General features: G+C 42.9%; 1 protein-coding gene across 8 annotated transcripts in view; it reads left to right on the top strand.

Annotated features, from left to right (window-relative positions):
• The window catches only part of fat3a (FAT atypical cadherin 3a), a 193,582-nt gene that overhangs the window by 86,679 nt on the left and 85,682 nt on the right, over positions 1-21,221 (top strand). For 5 of the 8 annotated variants that reach the window (XM_046388057.1, XM_046388058.1, XM_046388063.1 and 2 more), the window contains exons 4-8: positions 1,473-1,534; positions 3,414-3,728; positions 5,089-5,299; positions 6,694-6,762; positions 18,870-19,009. In XM_046388057.1, coding sequence (XP_046244013.1) covers positions 1,473-1,534; positions 3,414-3,728; positions 5,089-5,299; positions 6,694-6,762; positions 18,870-19,009 — 797 coding nt within the window. The remainder of the gene's footprint in view (positions 1-1,472; positions 1,535-3,413; positions 3,729-5,088; positions 5,300-6,693; positions 6,763-18,869; positions 19,010-21,221) is intronic. The other 3 variants (XM_046388064.1, XM_046388062.1, XM_046388060.1) reach the window with 1 other exon arrangement.

The following is a 21,221-nucleotide window of genomic DNA, read 5'->3' as shown; positions in this document are numbered from 1 at the left end:
TTAACCTTGCCACTTTTTCGGTGGCATCACCCTTAGTGAATGAAACAGTACAGTTCATTTAGATGTTATGTTTTTGTGACTTCAGCAGTAATTGGCAGGCTGGGGCGGTGAATCTACTAAAATGAATACTGGACAACACACGTCATTGACTCAGGTGTAACTGCACTTAATTTTAACAAGTGCAATCTCTACAAACACTGCACATGGTCCATAAGAATAAGAATAAAAATTGTTGTTAAAAGAAAAGTTGAATTAAAAAAAAAGAATTTCCTCCGCTGGGTGGCTGGGCTTAGCCTTAGAGATAGGGTGAGGAGCTTGTTGAGGTGGTTCAAGCATCTGGTTAGGATTCCTTCCAGATGTATCCCTGGGGAGCTGTTTCAGGCCTATCCATCTGGGAGAAGAGCCCGGGGCAGACTCGGGACACGATGAAGGACTATGTCTTTCGGCTAGCCTGGGAACACCTTGGTGTCCCCCAAGATGAGCCAGTGAGAAGAGTCTGGGCTTCCCTGCTGAGACTGCTGGCCCTGCTACCTGGACCCAGATAAGCAGTAGAAAATGAGATAAGACGATGAATATTCAGTCATTATTTGGGTAAAGGTTCTCATTCAACAACATTGTTCTGGATATCACAGTAAAACAGTGCCACAGCCCATTCTTCGAAATGCCAAACTGGTCTTCAAAAGTCTTCCCTGGAGCCAGTGAGAGCTGTTTACCTCCTCTGCTTCTACTTTAGTCCATGAATTAGCCTATCCCAGCTGACTACAGGCGAAAGGCGGTGTACACCCTGGACCCTGGACATGTGCACACACTCACACCTAGGGCTATAGAGTAGCCAATTAAAATAATGTACACGTTTTTGGGAAGCCGGAGTACCCAGAGAAAACCCACGCAGGCACATGGAGACCATGTAAACTCCACGCAGAAGGGCCCAGACTGGAATTCGAACCTGGAACCCTCTTGCTGTGAGGCAGCAGGTCCCTTTGTGGATATCACTTAAAAAATTTGTTCGAAAAGTTAGTTACTTGTTCTTGGTGTGGGTATGAGGCCTGAGTGAAATTATGCAGCAGTGGCATTGCGCTAGTAACCCACTGCCCTGCTTGTTTTAGATGTCTTCACGCACTTGATTCAAATAGATCAGGTGATTCAGTGTTAAGAAGCTTCGATGTTAAGAGGCAGAACTTCTGCTCCTCAGAATGGGGTTCCTCACCCTGCCTCTAGGGGTGGTGGAAACTTATTTTGGCTGCTTGTATTCACAGTCTCATTCTTTGAGTCATTAACCAAAGCTCAAAATTATAGGTGAGGGTTGCTGTGTAGATTGAATATAACAGTCACATCCTGGCACTGCACCAGAATTAATGTGACATTCCATTTTACTTTGATTCATAACAAATACCTCATTTGGTTTGCATGCACAATAGAGTGTGTATGTGTGTGTGGGTGTTCAGAATTTGTTTGCTGTTTTTTTGTCTCAGGCCTGATCACCACAACCTCCAGAAAACTGGACCGTGAACAACAAATAGAACACGTTCTAGAGGTAAGTGTGTGTGTGTGTGTTCTTTGTGTGATGAAATGTTGAAATGACAATGAAAACCTGGGTAGAAGTGCCTTGACAAATTGCGTCTGATTGGTGTCAGTGAATGATTTGCGTTGTATGGCTAGCATAAAGAGACTACAACTCACATGTTTCTGTGCAAATGTTGTGCAACAAATAAATTAACCATGAACCTTAAAGACAGTAAGAAAAGCAAATATGAACCTTGATTCAAGATTATTTCACAATTTGGAGAATCTTGGCTTAATTTTCTGAAAAATATAAGAAAAAATGTTTATTATGGTATTTTGATATTTGTGACAAAACTCTGCATTGACATTATTAGTATTGCTGAAGAAAAGAAGAAGTTTGGGATTAGAGCTATGCTGAAGATGCATCTACATCAGAGTCTATTAGACAATAATGTGAATCTGTCTCAATTCAGCTCAACCATTTGTCCTAAAATTTAAATTGATTTTATCACTAATTATACTTGTGGTTAGTTTTTGGTGCGAGAATACTGAACATTGCTTTTTTGAAATAAAAAGAGATGCACACCAAAGACATCAAACTGATATATTTTCCTTATTTTGTGTATTTTTATGTATCATTTATGTATTTATCTATCATTAAAGTGACTGATTAAGGTAATAGTAATACAAAATTGCAAAACAAACTGTTTTGTCCCATCGGCTTCACAGACTGTAATCCAGTGTGTCTGGATGCCAAATGTGTTGTCATCAGTTATTAGTGATAAATTTAATTCATTAATTAAATGATAAAATGAATTAAATGAATTGAGGGAAGGGCATAATGTTTTTTTTTATTATTTAATATGTCAAAAGTACAAGCATATTGATCACCACAACACATACAAACACACATACGTACAGTCTGTTGTGTGGAGGGCTCTTAAAGAAAGACACATATCTATCCTCCTCTTTTTTGTCCTCACTCTTATTTTTTATTATTATGTTCTCTCTATCTTCCTTTGCCTCCGATAGTCAACCGGCCAGTCTGTCTAGAGATCACTGCAGCTCCTCTTGTTTAGCATTATCTAGTGAAAAATTGTATCATTAAATCTCATCAGCCACACAAAGGTCATAAGGGAAATGAACTGTTGCTGCACTGTAAATCTATGACAAACTTGAAATGCTTGCTCTTAATTAATATAAAAGGGTTACAGAGGGGAATAGATAAAACCCTCATTGGCAGGTCTCATTACTAAATCACTAGCTCCACTTCTCATCTTTTTTATCCTTTAGAAGTACAGAAACTTAATGATGTACCTGTCAAAATACAGGATGACAGATTATTTTTCTTTTTACCATATGAGTCAGAGATTGACAGTGAATAGCAGCAAATAACTGAACTAGGACGGATGCTGGTTATTGCTGAATCATGAATAGTTTATTTTGTATTTTCTTATAGTTTGTGTTTCTTTTTATTCCAAATAACATTGTAAAATCAGGGACACATATTTATAGGGCTGCAACTAACTTTTTAAATATTCATTCATGATCAATTATCTAAGTTTTGTTTATAGTTCTGGTTGTTTTATTAAAAATGTTACTATGAGATGGCCTACCAACATTGTGTATTGTGCAGTTATTTACATGGACACATACTTTAGTTGTTTGCTGGTTACTATGTTTTACACCCCCTAGGTTTCCTATTCACCATATATTTCACTATTTATTACGTCAGATAATAGGGACGTGGTTTGATTTAGGCATGTGTAGCAAAAGACTGTTCAGCCACAAACACCAATGTCGTACCTGAAATGTAATAGATGACCGTCTGTTCTTCCAATACCTGAATTGGAACAGATTTTGTGAGTATGTATTTGGTTTGAATTTCCCACTCTGTTCTGCTTCTGCAGGTGTTGGTGTCAGATAGTGGTCCTAGTCCCAAGCAGAGTACAGTATGGGTGATGGTTCAGGTCTTGGATGAAAATGACAACAAGCCCACATTTCCAGAGAAGGTCTACCAAGTCAAACTTCCAGAGAGAGAGCGGAGAAAGAAAGGCGAGCCTATCTATAGGGTGTTTGCTTACGACCGTGATGATGGCCCCAATAGTGACCTCTCCTACAGCATAGTGGATGGCAATGAAGATGGGAAGTTCTTCATTGACCCCAAGACTGCAGTTGTATCTTCACGCAAAGCCTTCACTGCGGGGAGCTACGACATCCTCACTGTATGCGAATTTTCAACAATTATTAAGCATATCTATGTTTATTTGAATTCTCTTAACTAAAATTCTTAGTCAGTGGATGTTGTGGTTGAGAAATAGCTCAATTCGTAAGAGAAACCTGATAGCATGACTTCAGAATTGCTACCTTTGCCAAGAACATTAACTGAATTAGACCTAATTAAACTTGCATTTCATTGCTTTACATTTAGCATTTTATGTTTACATGTTGTATTATAACATGTGATTCTTTTCTTTAAACCTGCAGAACCCAGCACTGGATTACTAACTGGGCAAAGTGAATTGCCCCTGGGGCCTAGAACTACTTAAATATTAAATATTCCTAAATATGTTGGGTTGGGATTAATATGGTTAATTACATGGTGACAAAACAAACTTGGAACTGGTAGTATTCCAACATAAAAAACTTCACAAACTGAATCTTTATTCCCATTGAAACATATGTAGTGCATATGTTTATAGCTTTGTGTCAGTGCAGATAGTAGCGAATGTAGACAGGATATTGCAAGAATGTGGTGGATCGATGAATGATGACTGGTTTACCTCTTAGAATTAGTGATCACATTATTATTAACTGTAACCACATTATTTGCCAAACCATTAGCACTGAGCATCAAGCCAGAGCTTCACTTCCAGTATTGATATTCTGTTCTGTGGTTGGCTTTTCTAGATTTCATTTAACCCTCAGGAGTCGACAGACGCGCCGGCGCGTCCTTATCACAAGACCACTTTAAGACGACGTAGCTGCAAGATGCAGCCTCGCTGAATCCCAGTTTTTTTGTGTCGAAAGTGGGCACTTCAAACTATATACCAGTTTTTAAATTTTGTTAATATGTCAAGTAAAACCCGAGTTATGATAAAAAATATACGCACTGTTTTTTTCATGACCATTGCCATCACGTTTGGTGCGCGTTTGGGGCGCGCATTTTATTCAAGAAGACGCAGTAAACACCAGCGCATTGAGCGCACTTCATTCAGCGCATTTCAGCGCATTTTCCCCAGTCGGATTTTAGAGTTTTGTGTGATTTTAGGTCCAGTGTGTCAATACAGTATGTCAAAATGAAAAAAACAACAGTAAATCACACTTGTGAGGTTGTGCTGATCAAAAATGATTCCAAAATGGCAAGATAAAAAAAATTCTAAGTTGAAATATAAAATTAGAATCAAAAATAGTCAACAACTGACAATTATACATGACTTCAGAGGGTTAATCTAAACAGGAATTTCAACAGTCAGAAATATCATCAATGACATCTTTTTTTCTTACTACGTGCCATTTAATGCCAGGTCTCTTTGTGAGGTTTTTTTGTAGTTTACAGTCTAACCTTTATGCTCCTCTCTTCAGATCAAAGCAACAGACAATGGCCGTCCTCAGAGGTCCTCCACAGCTCGCCTACACATTGAGTGGATTCGTCGACCCCCTGCCTCGACTTTCCCATTGCTCTTCGATGAGCCAGTCTACAATTTCACTGTCATGGAGAACGACAAGGTGGCCGAGATTGTGGGGGTGGTGTCCCTGCAGCAGAGTTCTTCCCCGCTGTGCTTTGATATCACAGGTAAAATCTTACTATAGGTTAGGACAATCCCATGTCAGCAAATGGTGGGTTTTGTTCAATCTGGTATGCCCAGGTTCCAAGCATGGTGTGATGACAGTGTTGGTGTGTGCTGGTGTAATATGAGATGCAGCTCTGGTACTGTGGCCTCACTGCATAATCTGTTGTGCTCTGCCCATCCCAGTCATCATGGTGACAGCTTCTCCAGCTGTCAAGTCTGTATGCCCTGTAAGAGGCAAAGCAATGAAAACATTTGGCAGTCTACAGAGAACTGATATAGACTGAGTCAAGGCAAAATATGTTATATTATATTATAACAAGCTTATGTTCATGTATGTTATCATTTTTAAAGGGATGTTCTTTTTACTAGATTTATTTTTGTTTATAAATTTTAGTTATAACTTACTTACTTTCTTTAATGTCTTTGCTTAGAGGAGGCACTGTCTCATGGTCAATAAAGAACATTTTGACAGATTTAAAAAATCAGTGTGACCCTCTCCTCTAAGTGAAAATCTTGAAACTTTTAAGAAAATGTAAGAAAATTTTAATTTTAAGCTCAATTTATGGTTGATATTTTAGTGTGGTACAAGTGATTGATTCAATTTTAATAATTGGTACTTTTGATTGTAATTCCATTAGTTCTTACATTACATACACTGACAATGCCCCACTATAATGCATGTCATATGGGCTCCAGCCAGCCCATAGGGCAAATGGACAACAGCAACCAGGAGGTTTCCCACAATGTACCACCCATCTTTCTTTTTGTTAACATTTAGTGGTGACAGTCAATGTGTATCCAGCTGGAGACACCTGTTGGCTCGTGCTTCTGCTCTCCATAGCTCTGTCCATCTGTTTTCTCACTTTCTCCTTTTCTCTTAATCTCTGTCTGTCTAGTATTTATATTAAATGCAAAACAAATAAGATATCACATTAGTAAGTGATTAATCATTGCTCATATAACTCAAAGTATAAAATTACCTACATATATATATATTCACACAAGAGCAATTGTATTTTGAGGAAGGCGTTTATATGTATACTATTAAAATGTATCACAATATAAGGATTTGAGGAGAAAGGCTGCAAGTCATCATGTGTCATAGTACAGTCTTTGTGGTGCACCTACTGAGAAAGGTTTACATTATAAAATTACATAAATACAACTAGAATGACTGTCAAGGTTAAGTGAAGTAGCTGTAACCCAAAGGTATCAATGTCAGTGTCATCAGAGATTCGACTCATACGAAACAGTTGCTGTCTTTCCTGTCACATCAGTCATCTCCATTGTTCATCACGTCATCCTCCTGTCCTCCTGTCTTCCTCCCCTAGTCCAGTCTGTCCTTCCTGTCTCACCTTCTCTCTCCTTTCTCTCCTCAATGCTTCATGCCTGGAAGGTCCCAGATCTTTCCATGAGATGTTCTATATCCTGCAGAGCGCTTGTGGCAGGAACTGTTCCTCAGAAGGTATCTCACTTCAAACTTCTGCTACTGCTCATCATGATGTCCTCTCTGCCTTCTTTCCTTTGCTTTTCTTTGTCTTTTTTGTTGATGGTCAGCATTCATGCTTGTACTTCTCATTGGTGCCTACTGTAATATTCCTGTGACTGGGTGGTTGAAAGGAATAAACCACCAGAAGCTCAGCCTTAGCGGATGTGTGTGTATGTTAGTGTTTATTTTGTGTCAGCGTGTGTGTGTGTGTGTGTGTGTGTGTGTGTGTGTGTGTATGTGATTGTGTGAGTTTATCAGTAATGGACTACAATATAACTGATTAACTGAAGCGATAAAGTTTTGGTAAAAAGGTATCAAAAACTTTTACCAAAAAACATGCGTTCATGTTTCACACATGCACACAAATCCAATACTATCTTCTGATCCACAAGGTAAACCAATGGCTGCACAACAAATTAGGTGGTGTCCCACCACCCCTACTACTATCCACCATACACAGATAATAAATCCAAAAATTACCACTCTTAAAACATCAGTGCAACAAGGATGGGCTCACTGACATCACTCACATCAAGTAAATGGCTTCAGTTAGGTTCAGAATCAGATTGCTGCCTAAAAGTGAAATACTGTGAACATACCTACTTAATATAAAAAATGAAGGCACTGTTTTTTTAAGATGATGAAAGATGAAAGTGACATATTTTGTCATTGGAGGGAACTCACTCCAACGAAATTCGTGCTCTGCATTTAACCCACCCAAGTGACGTGCACACGCACACAGCAAACCCGGGGCAGTGGGCGACCGCGTGCAGCGCCCGGGGAGCAGTGGGGGTTAGGTACCTTGCTCAAGGGTACCTCAGCCATGGACACCGGTACGGGGAATCAAACCAGCGATCCACCGGTTACGAGTCCGACACCCTAACCGCAAATATAAATAGAAATTAAAAACACCAGGCATTCGCAGTTAAGTATTTTAACTGAGTGACAGCAAGAGAGAAGGGTAAACTACAGGAAAAAGCAAAAAGGTTTACAGGTAAGGTTGACACCCTATCTCCAGCAGTGCCTTAACAAAACCCTTTAAACCCTGCAGCAGTTTTCATCACCCAATACCACCTCACACCAAACAATACACTGTGTGTATATGGAGTGTATGACTTGAATCAGGTGTGGGGATTGTGGAGTCAAAGGGAGGAGAATGAAGAAACTGAGAAGAAATCAAATGATTGAAATTAAGAAAAAATAACAGATTAATAAAAGAAAGCAAGGAGAGTGGTTTATGTTGTAAGTTGAAGAAGTAAAAAAAAAACTGATGTGAGACTTCAAGACATCAACAGTTCATGATGCAGATGTTTAGTCTAGTTTAGTTTGGACTTGAAGTGTATAATATATGTATATATGAAGAATTATAGTAATAAGGAGCAAATGAAATAGATAATAAAAATCAAGGGGTCGCATTTTGAATCGTGTGGTTTTGATCTGTGAGACTGTACATTTTCAAATTTGTAAAAACAAAAGCCTATTTGTTTTTGTTTTTGTGGACATCAAAATTCATCAAAAAAGCTGGTGGTGTCCATAAGATCAGATGGAGAGGAAGCGAACACAATTGAGGATAAGTAGTTTACCTACCTTTATTCCATGCTCACAATTAAGGGGGATTTGGAGGCAGAAACAGAATACAATATTCTATATCAGGGGTGCCCACACCTTTTGGCTTGTGAGCTTTTTCTTAAAATGGCCAAGTCAAAATGATCTACCTACAGTAAAAATGCTAAACATATATTTATTTATATATATACTGAGTATACCTTATATATTTATAATATATGTTGGTGTACCTTGCATAACAGCATGAACCCATATGGCACAATACAATTCTGTACATTTACGGCCATTACCTTACTCTGATGACTTGCACTGCAGTGGGAAGTCAGTGTCGTACCTTTTATGTCTTTCTTAACAGTCATTTTACAGTCTGAAAGTGTCACTACACATTTCCTTTCTTGAGAATAGCAATGGTAGATTGCTAAGACAGACAAATGCATTGCAAATATGACATTGTGAAAAAAAGTCTAAAAAAGCCTCCACTGAGATCTACCCACACTACCCATGCAATTGACTTATTGGGCACCACTGTTCTATATTGTCATAAATGCATTTTCACCTGAAACAAAAATTATTATGATTTTGTTACCTTAGAAGCAGGATCCTCTTTCACATCCTCTGTGATGTTGCACTGACGTGTTTCTACAGTTGCCCAGAATGGACACACCAAACACTGACTGTAGAGGGCCTTTTTGAGCATTTTCCCATCTTGTCACTATACTGATGCATTTACCAACAATTATTCACCTGTTCACCAACATTTACCACACATTAGTCGTACTTCTTTTGCTTAAGTCTTGGTAGCTTGTTAAAGTTTGGGCAAAAAGAATTTGGAAGGTCTTGACCCACCATAGTGAGCTTCCCTGCACTCACGAACTATAAATGGAGTAAGACATGCTTTTCTGGACTCCTGCGGAATTTTTATTTTCATATTTGAACAACACATACATTTTAAATGGCATGCAGAAGGTGAACAAGTCATTACTTATAGGACCAAGTGAAGTCAAAAGCTAAGAGCATGAATTGGATTTCTTTTTTGGAATTGGAATTCTAAAATAAAAATACAAAGGCTCACCTAATACAAGGCTTGCTACAATGTCTTATGAACATTTATGAACATTTCCAAATGAAGATGCACTCAGCTTTTTCAGACAGCCTTTTGTACAATATTGCAGCACGGTTCAGGTATAGTATCCATCCATCCATCCATCTTCTTCCGCTTTATCCGGGACCGGGTCGCGGGGGCAGCAGCTTGAGCAGGGATGCCCAGACTTCCCTCTCCCCAGACACTTCCTCCAGCTCTTCCGGGTGGACCCCAAGGCGTTCCCAGGCCAGCTGAGTGACATAGTCCCTCCAGCGTGTCCTGGGTCTTCCTCGGGGCCTCCTCCCGGAGGGGCATGCCCGGAACACCTCCCCAGGAAGGCGTCCAGGGGGCATCCGGAACAAATGCCTGAGCCACCTCAACTGGCTCCTTTCGATGTGGAGGAGCAGCGGTTCTACTCCGAGCTCCTCCCGGGTGACAGAGCTCCTCACCCTGTCCCTAAGGGAGCGCCCCGCCACCCTGCGAAGAAAGCTCATTTCAGCCGCTCTCTCTTCACCACGACGGGCCGGTACAACGACCGCATTACTGCAGTCGCTGCACCAATCCGCCTGTCAATCTCACGCTCCCATCTTCCCTCACTCGTGAACAAGACCCCGAGATACTTAAACTCCTCCACTTGAGGCAGGAACTCTCCTCCAACCTGAAGGGGACAGACCACCTTTTTCCGGTCGAGAACCATGGCCTCGGATTTAGAGGTGCTGATTCTCATCCCAGCTGCTTCGCACTCGGCTGCGAACCTCCCCAGTGCACGCTGAAGGTCCTGGCCTGAATCAGAATCAGAATCAGAATCAGAATTCCTTTATTAATCCCTGGAGGGAAATTCTTGTTTTTACAGACATTGCACATGCAGTATTCCCGACCAAGAAAGGAGAAAAGTGCAGAGTATAAAAATAGGATAAACAAAAAGCCCTGCCGGAGGCCAACATGCACTGGGAACAGGTCCGACTTACTGCCAGCAATGCGGACCAAGCTCCTGCTCCGAGAATACAGAGACCGCACAGCCCTTAGCAAAGGACCCCGGACCCCATACTCCCAGAGCACCTCCCACAGGATGCCATGGGGAACACGGTCGAATGCCTTCTCCAAGTCCACAAAACACATGTGGACCGGTTGGGCAAACTCCCATGAACCCTCAAGCACCCTGCGGAGGGTATAGAGCTGGTCCAGTGTTCCACAACCAGGACGAAAACCGCATTGTTCCTCTTGGATCCGAGGTTCGACTATCGGCCGGATTCTCCTCTCCAGTACCCTGGCATAGACTTTCCCGGGGAGGCTGAGGAGTGTGATCCCTCTGTAATTGGAGCACACCCTCTGGTCCCCCTTCTTAAAAACAGGGACCACCACCCCGATCTGCCAGTCCAAGGGCACTGTCCCCAACTGCCATGCGATGCTGCAGAGTCGTGTCAACCAAGACAGCCCCACAACATCCAGAGCCTTAAGGTACCCAGGACGAATCTCATCCACACCCGGTGCTCTGCCACCAAGGAGCTTCCCAACTACCTCAGTGACTTCAGCTTGGGCAATGTATGGACCCGCCTCAAGGTGCTCAGCCTCTGCTTCCATAACGGAAGACACGTCAGCAGGATTGAGGAGATCCTCGAAGTATTCCTTCCACCTTCCGACAATATCCCCAGTCGAAGTCAGCAGCCCCCCACTTCCACTGTAAACAGTATTAGCAGGGCACTGCTTCCCCCTCCTGAGGCGCCGGATGGTTTGCCAGAATTTCCTCGAGGCCGACCAATAGTCCTCCTCCATGGCCTCCCCAAACTCTTCCCAGACCTGAGTTTTTGCCTCCGCCACTGCCCGGGCTGCGGCACGCTTGGCCCTCCGATACCCGTCAGCTGCCTCGGGAGTCCCACAAGCCAACCATGCTCGATAGGACTCCTTCTTCAGCTTGACGGCATCCCTTACTTCCGGTGTCCACCACCGGGTTCGGGGATTGCCGCCACGACAGGCACCAGAGACCTTATGGCCACAGCTCCGAGCAGCAGCTTCCACAATGGAGGTGGAAAATATGGTCCACTCGGACTCAATGTCCCCAGCCTCCCTTGGAATCTGGTCAAAGTTCTCCCGGAGGTGTGAGTTGAAAACCCCTCTGAGCACAAAGTCGATCATTGACCTCCGGCCCAGGGTGTCCTGGTGCCATGTGCACCGATGGACATCCTTATGCTTGAACATGGTGTTCGTTATGGACAAACTGTGACTAGCACAGAAGTCCAGCAACAGAACACCACTCAGATTCAGATCAGGGAGGCCGTTCCTCCCAATCACGCCCCTCCAGGTATCACTGTCGTCGCCCACGTGGGCATTGAAGTCCCCAGTAGAACTATGGAGTCCCCGGTCGGAGCACATTCCAGTACCCTTCCCAGGGACTCCAAGAAAGCCGGGTACTCTGCACTGCCGTTCGGCCCATAGGCCGAAACAACAGTGAGAGACCTATCCCCAACCCGAAGGCGTAGGGAAGCGACTCTCTCGTTCACCGGGGAGAACTCCAACACATGGCGGCTAAGCTGGGGGGCTGTGAGCAAGCCCACACCAGCTCGCCGCCTCACACCATGGGTAACTCCAGAGTAGGTATAGTAAGATATATACATTATGAAAATGGGAACAGGGCGTAGGAGTAGACTGTTAGCATTAGGACTTAGAAAACAGCAATCATCTAGTATAGTACAAACAATACAGATCAATAACTTAACACTCACAAAAAATTATGAAATTTCACAGTCTTTTGCAGACTTTTACAAAACTCTATGTAGAAACACAGATACTTGCACAGAACTGAGACAATTTTTGCGAAATATCAAATTAAAAGAACTATCTGAACCTATGTCAAGGGATTTATTTAAATTAAACCAATTTAAAGATTCAGAAATATGTGATGTAATCTCCACACTAAAGAACAATAAAAGCCATGTTCTGGATGGTTATATTAATGCATAACCAACATTTAAGAAGTTGGTCTCATCTTTATTGTTATAGGCCTATCATCATGAACGAACTACAATCTGGAACCATGACCCCCTCCTGAAGGGAGACGATAATTGTGGTAATACATAAGGAAGGTAAAAATCCCATTAAGTGTCAGTCATATTTACTCATTACATTGCTGAATACAGATCTATGCATCTTAACAGCCACTTTAGCACAAGATGTCAATAAAATTATTACAGAAATGATTCCTGTTCCGACCAGACTGGGTTTATTATATGGATACAATATCAGAGGATTATGAAACTTAAAGACCCATCCAAAAGTTAAGCAAGAGGATATTATCTTTAGATGCTATGAAAGCATCTGATCGCGTCTCCTGGTAATATTTATTCCAAACACTGAGACGATTCCAATTTGGCCCCAATTTCGAAATTTCGTTTGTGATGAAAATCCAAATGACAAAGAAAGAAAGTCTAAGTCTAAGTCATTTCGTTAAGTACAAACATTATATTCTATCTTATATTCTATTCTATCTATATTCTATCTATATTCTATCTGTATTCCTTTCTGACTGCTTTGCACTAAAGCGTGGCTCCCTGTCACCCCTATTATTTGATATCAGCATTGAACCACTAGCACAGCTAATGAGGGATGACAGTAACATAAAGGGGTTGACAATAAATGGAGAACACCATAAAATATCAATGTATGCAGATGACATGTTTCTGTATTTAGCCGAACCTGCAACAACAATCCTACACTTAAAGGATCTGATCTCGATATACGCATTCTTCTCAGGCTATAAAGTAAATGTAGAAAAAACTCCCCCTGTCTTTATTAGGTCATATGGAGAGTATACGCAGAGGGTGTAGAAACAGAGTCTGAAACAATAGTCTTTTTAATATTAGCAAAACTCAAAAAGGCACACACCTACTGTGGCAACAGGATCACGAAAACTGTGGCGACAAAAACATGGCATGACGAAACAAAACATTTCCAGGCACGAAGAAAAGGCAGAGGCAAATATCCAGATGAGCAAAAGGCCAAAACCGACAGGAAGCAAACGCAACGCAAGTACAACGACACTACACTACAACGAACTTACAAAGAGTGACAGGGAGGACGAGGACTAAATAGACAAGTTAACAAGACACAGGTGAAACACATTAGGGAGAAGAAAGCAATCAGGATAACTAAAGTAAAGACGTGGACTAGAAATCAATAGACAAGACATAACTAAAAATAACTAAACATGGCGTGACAGAATCCCCTCCCCCCCAGGAACAGATCCCAGATGTAGATATAGATAGATAGATAGATACTTTATTGATCCCGAGGGAAATTCAACAACCGAACAAGGCCTAACTGTTAGTGGGAAAAATAGACTAAACATACTAAATAAACTAACATATGCTACATAAAGTACAATAGAGTGCAGAGAAAGCAGGTCGACCAGATTGACTGTGTGTATAAACAAGAGACTATAGAGCCCCAGTGTAAACATATGTAAACAGATTGGTACCAAGGAATGAGTTATAAAGTGCAGGTTATTGGGCAAAACAATATAAGGTAAGGTGCATAGTGGAATGAATGTCCAATAAATAAATGTGATTTTTAACGCCTGATGTGAATCAGGCACAGACTGTCGCTGGGATCGTGACCTCTGAACACCCAGAGATGTGTTGTAGAGTCTAATGGCCAGGGGAACAAACGAGTTCCTGAGTTTGTGGAGCAGGACAGAGACAGCAGTCTGGTGCTGAACACACTCCTCTGACTGATCAGAGTCCTGTGCAGAGGGTGGGAGGCGTTGTCCAGTATGGACAGGATCTTATCCAGGGTCCGTTTTTCTGCTACTGACACTACAGAGTCCAGCTCTATGCCCACCACAGATCCTGCCCTCTGCACCAGTCTGTCTGGCCGTGTTGCGTCTCTCTCCTTGATGCTGCCTCCCCAGCACACCACAGCATAGAAGAGGACACTGGCTACAACCGTCTGGTAGAACATCAGCAGCAGTTTTTTGCAGATGTTAAAGGACCCCAGCCTCCTCAGGAAATACAGATGACTCTGTGTTTTCCTGTGGATGGTGTTCGTGTTCACTGACCAGTCCAGTCTGTCATCCAACTGCAGACCCAAGTACTTGTAGGTCCTGACCACCTCCGTGCCCTTGATGGAGACCAGTGTTGGATGGTGTCATTTCCTCCTGAAGTAAACCACCATCTCCTTGGCTTTGGATGTTTTGAGTTGCAGCTTGTTAGCTCTGTATCATTCAGACCCCTGCCAGACTCCTGTACTTCCCCTCCTGTCCATCCTCAATGCATCCCATTATCACAGTAAACAAGGAGCAACAACAAGAAGAAAACAAGTCATGGAGTCAGCCCGAGTGCAGGGCATGGGCCCGACCCGAAACCTTGGGTGGGCAGCCCCAGTTCAACACCCAGGTGGGGCTTGATGCCTTAGGTGGTCTGCCTGAGTGCAGGGCCCAGATGAACTACCGATCCCAGAGCCGCCGCTGGGTCCCCTGCAGGCTGAAGATTGGGCTCTGTGGCGGCCTGACATAGCGAGGCGGCCAGGCATGGCATGGTGGCCTGGTATGACATGGCGTGGAGGCCTGACGTGGTTACCTGACGAGACGTGATGGTCTGACATGGCATGGAGGCCTGACGCGACGACCTGACGAGACAGCGTGGAGGGAGGCGGACCCAGCCCGGGAACAATGAGCTGTGGCCCATCTGCTGGAGACACAGACGCTGGGCAAATACAGCTAGGCACTGGGAGTGTGGAACCTGTCGCCGACTGCAGGCTAACCCTGGGTCTCTTGTGGTTCATGTGCACCTTCCAAATGTGTTCTAGACTGAGAGGAGGTCTGATAGCCAGGCTGGTGCCACAAAAAAAGACTCTGTGGGGTTCAGACGGCTGAACCCCAGATGCAGAGTCAAACAGAGAGGCGATGTGACAAACATTTTCGGTGTATGGATCTAAATAATACATTGCGGATAAAGGAAAGATGAGAGAAGGAAATTAATGTTAACACACCACAGGATGCATGGAAGAAAGTACGGAGGGAATCATGATGGAAGGTAGTTATGAGATTTTTCCAGGATCCGGACATACAAAAAAAAAAAAAAAAAAATCAGCCAAAATAATGTACACACACTGCAGGAGAAAAAAGTAATGCCACCTGTTGGGGAACCATCGTACAGTGTTATCGTAATTTGATCCGTTGTCATTCTTTACATTGCAGGGATTTCTGAAAAACTTAGGAGGATCTTCAACCAGCACTAGATCCCCGTACACTTCAGACACGGCAATACCCTGAGACAAAAACTGGTTCACCCCAAAGAGAAGACACCCAGACACAATCAGATCATCGACCCATCAGAACCTCCTCACGCCCATTAACACTTCCCCAGGTGACCATAACGGCCCCTTCAATAGAAGGGAGCTGAGGCAGGTTTGTTTCCCAATTGCCTTTTGTCACACCCACAGTATATACAGTATATTCCAGTACTCCCCACCATCAGTTAGAACTGAAGAAGCTTGATGAGCGGTGAAAGGTCTTCCAGAAAACTTCATGTCCAGTTGCCTAACGGAACTATTCTACCTTGACTTTACCTTAGCTATTTGCACAGAAAGACCCCACACACTCACTGTGACTGTATTTGCACTGCCATTATTGGACATAGGTCTGATTTGATCAATACCATAGTCCCCTCCAGACTGGTAACCAAGCTGTGTGATCTTGGACTGAACTCCTCCCTGTGCAGGTGAATCCACAGCTTCCTTACTGGCAGACAACAGGTGGTACGCGTGGGCCCCCATAGCTCATCCCCTCTCACCCTCAACACTGGATCTCCCCAAGGCTGCGTGCTGAGTCCCCTGCTGTACTCCCTGTATACACATGACTGTGTCCACATCAGACAGTAACACCATCATAAAGTTTGCTGACGACACAGCCATCGTGGGGTTAATCTCCCACAACAAGGAGGAGGCCTACAGGAAGGAGGTCACCCACCTGGAGAGCTGGTGCCAGGAGAATAACCTCCTGCTGAACGTCAGCAAAACTAAGGAGCTGATTGTGGACTACAGGAAGAAGCAGCAGAAGGACATCCGTCCACTCTGCATCGGCGGGTCTGAGGTGGAAAGGGTGGACAGTTTTAAATACCTCGGTGTGACTATCACACGGGACCTGTCCTGGTCACTGCACATTAACAGGACTGTTAAGAAGGCCAGGCAGCGTCTCTTCCACCTCAGACGCCTCAGAGACTTCAGGCTCCCCCTCAAGGTGCTCAGGAACTTTTACACCTGCACCACTGAGAGCATCTTGAGTGGGAGCATCACCACATGGATGGGCAGCTGCACAAAGCAGGACCTCTCGGCCCTTAGGAGGGTAGTCCGCTCAGCTGAGCGGACAATCAGAACAACCTTACCCAACCTGCAGGACATTTACACCAAACGATGCAGGTCGAGAGCCGAGAAGATCCTCAGGCAGCCCCATCACCCCGGACACTCACTCTTCTCCCTGTTGCCATCAGGCCGTCGGTTCCGCTGCCTGAGAACCAACACTGAGAGGATGAGGAAAAGCTTCTTCCCCCAGGCCATCCGTCTGCTCAACAGTGAGCGTTAATCTGGACAATCTCACTCCCACCTGCACTACATGCACTAGATGTAAATACCACTCATGTAAATAATGCACATTTTCACTTTTTTTTAAAATTTAATTTTAATTTTATTATTTTTTCTTTAAATTAAAATTTTTTTAATTACCTATTTTTTGGTAGCAGGGACACAGAAAATTTCACTGCACATTGTACCGTGTATGATTGTGTATGTGACAAATAAACCTATCTTGTATCTTGTATCTTTTTATGTTATTTATTTTTATACTGCTATATTTTTTGCTTTTTCTCATTGTTTTCGATTTAATTGCATGGCATTAGTACTAAGGTGAGAGAGAAACAGTATAATGATTCTCCTGTATGTCCTGCACATACAGTGAATTGATAATAAAAATCTTTGAATCAATGAAATGCTTAACAATTTGACGGTTAAAACCTGATCCTCCATCATACAAAATTTGGACTGAGAAAATATAGGAAATTTATCAGATGGAACAAATAACATACTCCCTGAAACTCCAAAAAGTTGTTCAGATCAAACAATATATCGTGTACTGTCCCACAAGAGTTGATTTCTGATATGTACTCTCATCTGTCGTCTGTTGATGTATTCACTCCTTCATACCAGCTCTCAGTCTTGCTGTAGTGAATTTTCTGAATTTTCAACTCGTCTCGTCTCATCTCATCTACCTCCACTTATCTGAGTCTGAGTCACGGAGGCCCAGACTGTCCTCTCCACGGCCACTTCCACCAGCTGATCCGGGGGAATACCAGGGCGTTCCCAGGCCAGACAAGATATAATCCCTCCATCGTGTCCTGGTGTCTGCCCTGGGGTCTCCTCCCGGATGGACATGCCTGGAACAACTCCCCTGGGAGAAGTACGGGATGCATCCTCACCAGTTGCCTGAACCACCTCAACTTTCTGAATTTTCATTTTGAGTAATGTCAACAGCGTCAGTGTCATCCAAGCGTCATTGATGTAAACAAAGAGTCTGCCTCCCCTCAACAAGTCTGGTGTTCTGTCAGCTATGTACATGGTACTTTGGTACTGGTATGGCCACAACAGTCTCTTATTTTCCCTTGCTGGGTTAGTTTGGTCTTACTTCATCCAAGCAGTTTATTTCACTACAACCAGACATTAACCGGAAGTCAGCAAGGTAGAGGAATAGCCTTATTTATCCTTCCTCTTTTGGCTCTTTTGTTGTGGCAGTATCACAGCTTCCCACAATGTTTGGTTCGACTGGTTTGCTGGTTGGACAGAAGATGGGGTGGGCAGTGTGTGAAACTGATATACAGTTCATCCAATTCTTGTACTTCGTTTTCTGAAGTTGATCAGTGTTATAATTAATAGGTGCTTCATTACTTAACAAAACAAAATAAATCAAACAAATTTTTTACAAAGTTTAGGAGGAGTTCTCTCTCTCTGTCTCTCTCTCTCAAACACACACACACACACACACACACAGGGGGTTTGTGTTTGGTGATGCTTCTTGCATGGCCAGTGCTTGGTTCATTGTGATGTTTTGCAAGTGTGGTGGTGATATATGGTATGATACGGTGATACAGTATGTCTACATGTGTATTTATGTATGTGTTACGATTGTGGTGATGGTGGTGGTTTCTGTCACTGAGAGTATACAGGGTGCATGCAAAACAGCGAATTTGCTCCTGTGTATGACATATTTAAATAAATGTCAGGACATTTCTGTACATAGTCGTACATGACTGTAAACCATTGGTACATAAATAAATCTCTCTTGTTTGTGTGTGTTAATTGACATACTAATTCCAACTGATGTGTTTTCAGAACAGAAAAGATTGACCATGTATGCATCTCCCTTCTCCTGTCTGACCTTCCTCTTGTGGAGCAGGTGGGAATAATGACGGTGTGTTTGACGTAGAGAAGGCTGTGGGCACCATCATCATCGCCAAGCCCCTGGATGCTGAACAGCACTCCTTCTACAACCTGACGGTGCAGGCCACAGATGGAACCAATACTGCATACACACAGGTAGTGCATAAAATTTATTTTACTAACCAGTCAGCTAGCCAGTATCTTGTTAGTGCTTTTGGAACAAGAAATGCACAGATGCCACAGAGGAAAAGCACATGTCCATATGACTGCTCCAGTTTGCTAGTAGAGAATAGAGTCAGGAAATGGTTGAAAAAGTATGAAACATAATGATTATTTATTCAAGAAGCAAGCTTATCCATGACAGTGGACTTGCTTGATCTTATCATAAAGACATAAAGACACTCACTAGCTGCATTTTTAGTCTGAAGGCACTGAAGATAAATATTCTCTCAACTAGTGCTGAAAGTACATAATTAACGTATGAATGTCTGACTTGGTTGATATGGTTTTAATTTTATCCAATTTTATCCATTTTATCCTCTCATTAAGTATTAAAACTCTGTCCATGAATTAAAATCACTGGTGCCTTCCCATCACATATGAAGCAATTGTCATACCACACGGAGATGCAGTGTTGCGGTAAAGTGGTAAAAGTCCACTAATACTGTGGGGCATAAGTAAGCTTTCTTAAGGCTCCTCAGGAAGTACACTGTTGCGCCTTTTTGATGATGATGCTGGAGATTAGTAACCAGGTGAGATCGTCATGTGGGCTCCAAGGAATTTGAAGCATTATACCCACTCTTCTGCAGCTCTGTTTCATATAAATGGGTGCAAGGGCATGGCCCCTAGATCGCCTGAAAGCCACAATACAGCAATGTCCTTGGTCTTCTGAGTGAATTTGGAACAACTTCCTGGGCCAGTGACAGACTGATAATGTCTGTGAAGTCTTGTGATTCAAGAGACATTCTGATAAAATCTTGGAAGCTCAGTACTTAGGTTGCTATGGTTGAAGGCCTCTGCAGCAATAAAGGCTCCATCAGGACGCTGTGTTTGCAGCTTGCTAATATCGGTACCAAGATCTTTTAATGGCTCTTTTAGTGCATCTGGTTTTACATAAACTGCAGCAGCAATGATGCATTTAAACTCTCGTGGTATCTGGGTCTGCACTTAATCATCAGGTATTCCATATCCATTGAGCAGTAAGTGTCTGCAGTAGTAGAATCTGTGCACCATGATTTGTTCACACAAATGCACAGACCACCACCTTTGCTTTTACCTGTTTAGCATGCATCCTTTTAGTTCCACCACACTGTTTGGGACCATTGTGACCACCGTGGATCATTGCTTAGCCATGTTTCTGTGAACACGAAGCTACAGTCCATAAACCCTCTACATATGAAGGTCCAGGTCCTTAATTCGTCCAGCTTGTTCACCAGACATCTAGGTAACCATGGCCAGTTAGCACACAGACCTCCGTGCTAGCACCACCTTCCGAGTTTAACATACACGGACACGGACTTTCCTTGTGCCATGAATGTATTGACTGATTTTAAACATGAAAATCAGTACAGTATAACATAAATAAATCCTTCATTTCAAAATATACCTGACTGATTCACATTACACACAACAAAGGCAATACATTCCCCACAGGCTATATAGTAACCTGAACGCGAGAGCATGGTACAATGAGCATCTCAACTTGTTACGTCATGTGGCTAACTTACCGTACCGTACCGTAATAAAAGTCTCTTAAGTATCGCTACACATTCATCAAACACTCCAATAATGAACAACTCCAATGAGGGACGCATACCTGAAAAGGGGAGAAACGAGTTTAACATACACGGACACAGACTTTCCTCATGCCATAGGAGAAAGAAGATCTAAGACCTGTTATTAACATGATGGAGGCCTACAGATCTTCATCCCTCACCCAATTAGCCACCTACAAACTATTGCTGATACTACAGGTGGCTAGCACAAGGACTGTGAAGGTTTGAACTAAGGACACAGAGGAGATTCTCCCAGAGTGTTTTGACACTATGGACAGGGAGCTGTTCCAGAAGAGTATAGGAAGGACTCTCTCACTGCATCACAGATTACATCTGTTTCTGTGAGGACACCATTTTTCCCTCCAAAAAAGTTTATTACTTCCACAACAATAAGCCATGGACAACAAAACACATCAAAGGACTACTACAGAGCAAGAAGAGGACTTTCTTGAAGAAGGATCATGAGCATCCTTGGGCTGTCCAAAAGAAGCTTTAAAAGAACCTGCGAGAAGGTAAGAGGTAAGAACAACTACAGGGAAAGAATTGAGGCTAAGGTGGGACAGAACAACCCAAAAGGGGTGTTACTGAGGGTG

The sequence above is a fragment of the Scatophagus argus genome, chromosome 5 (assembly GCF_020382885.2).
Source record: "Scatophagus argus isolate fScaArg1 chromosome 5, fScaArg1.pri, whole genome shotgun sequence".
Lineage (NCBI taxonomy): Eukaryota > Metazoa > Chordata > Actinopteri > Scatophagidae > Scatophagus > Scatophagus argus.
The sequence above is the reverse complement of the archived record's forward strand: the minus strand, read 5'-3'. Positions and strand labels throughout refer to the sequence as shown.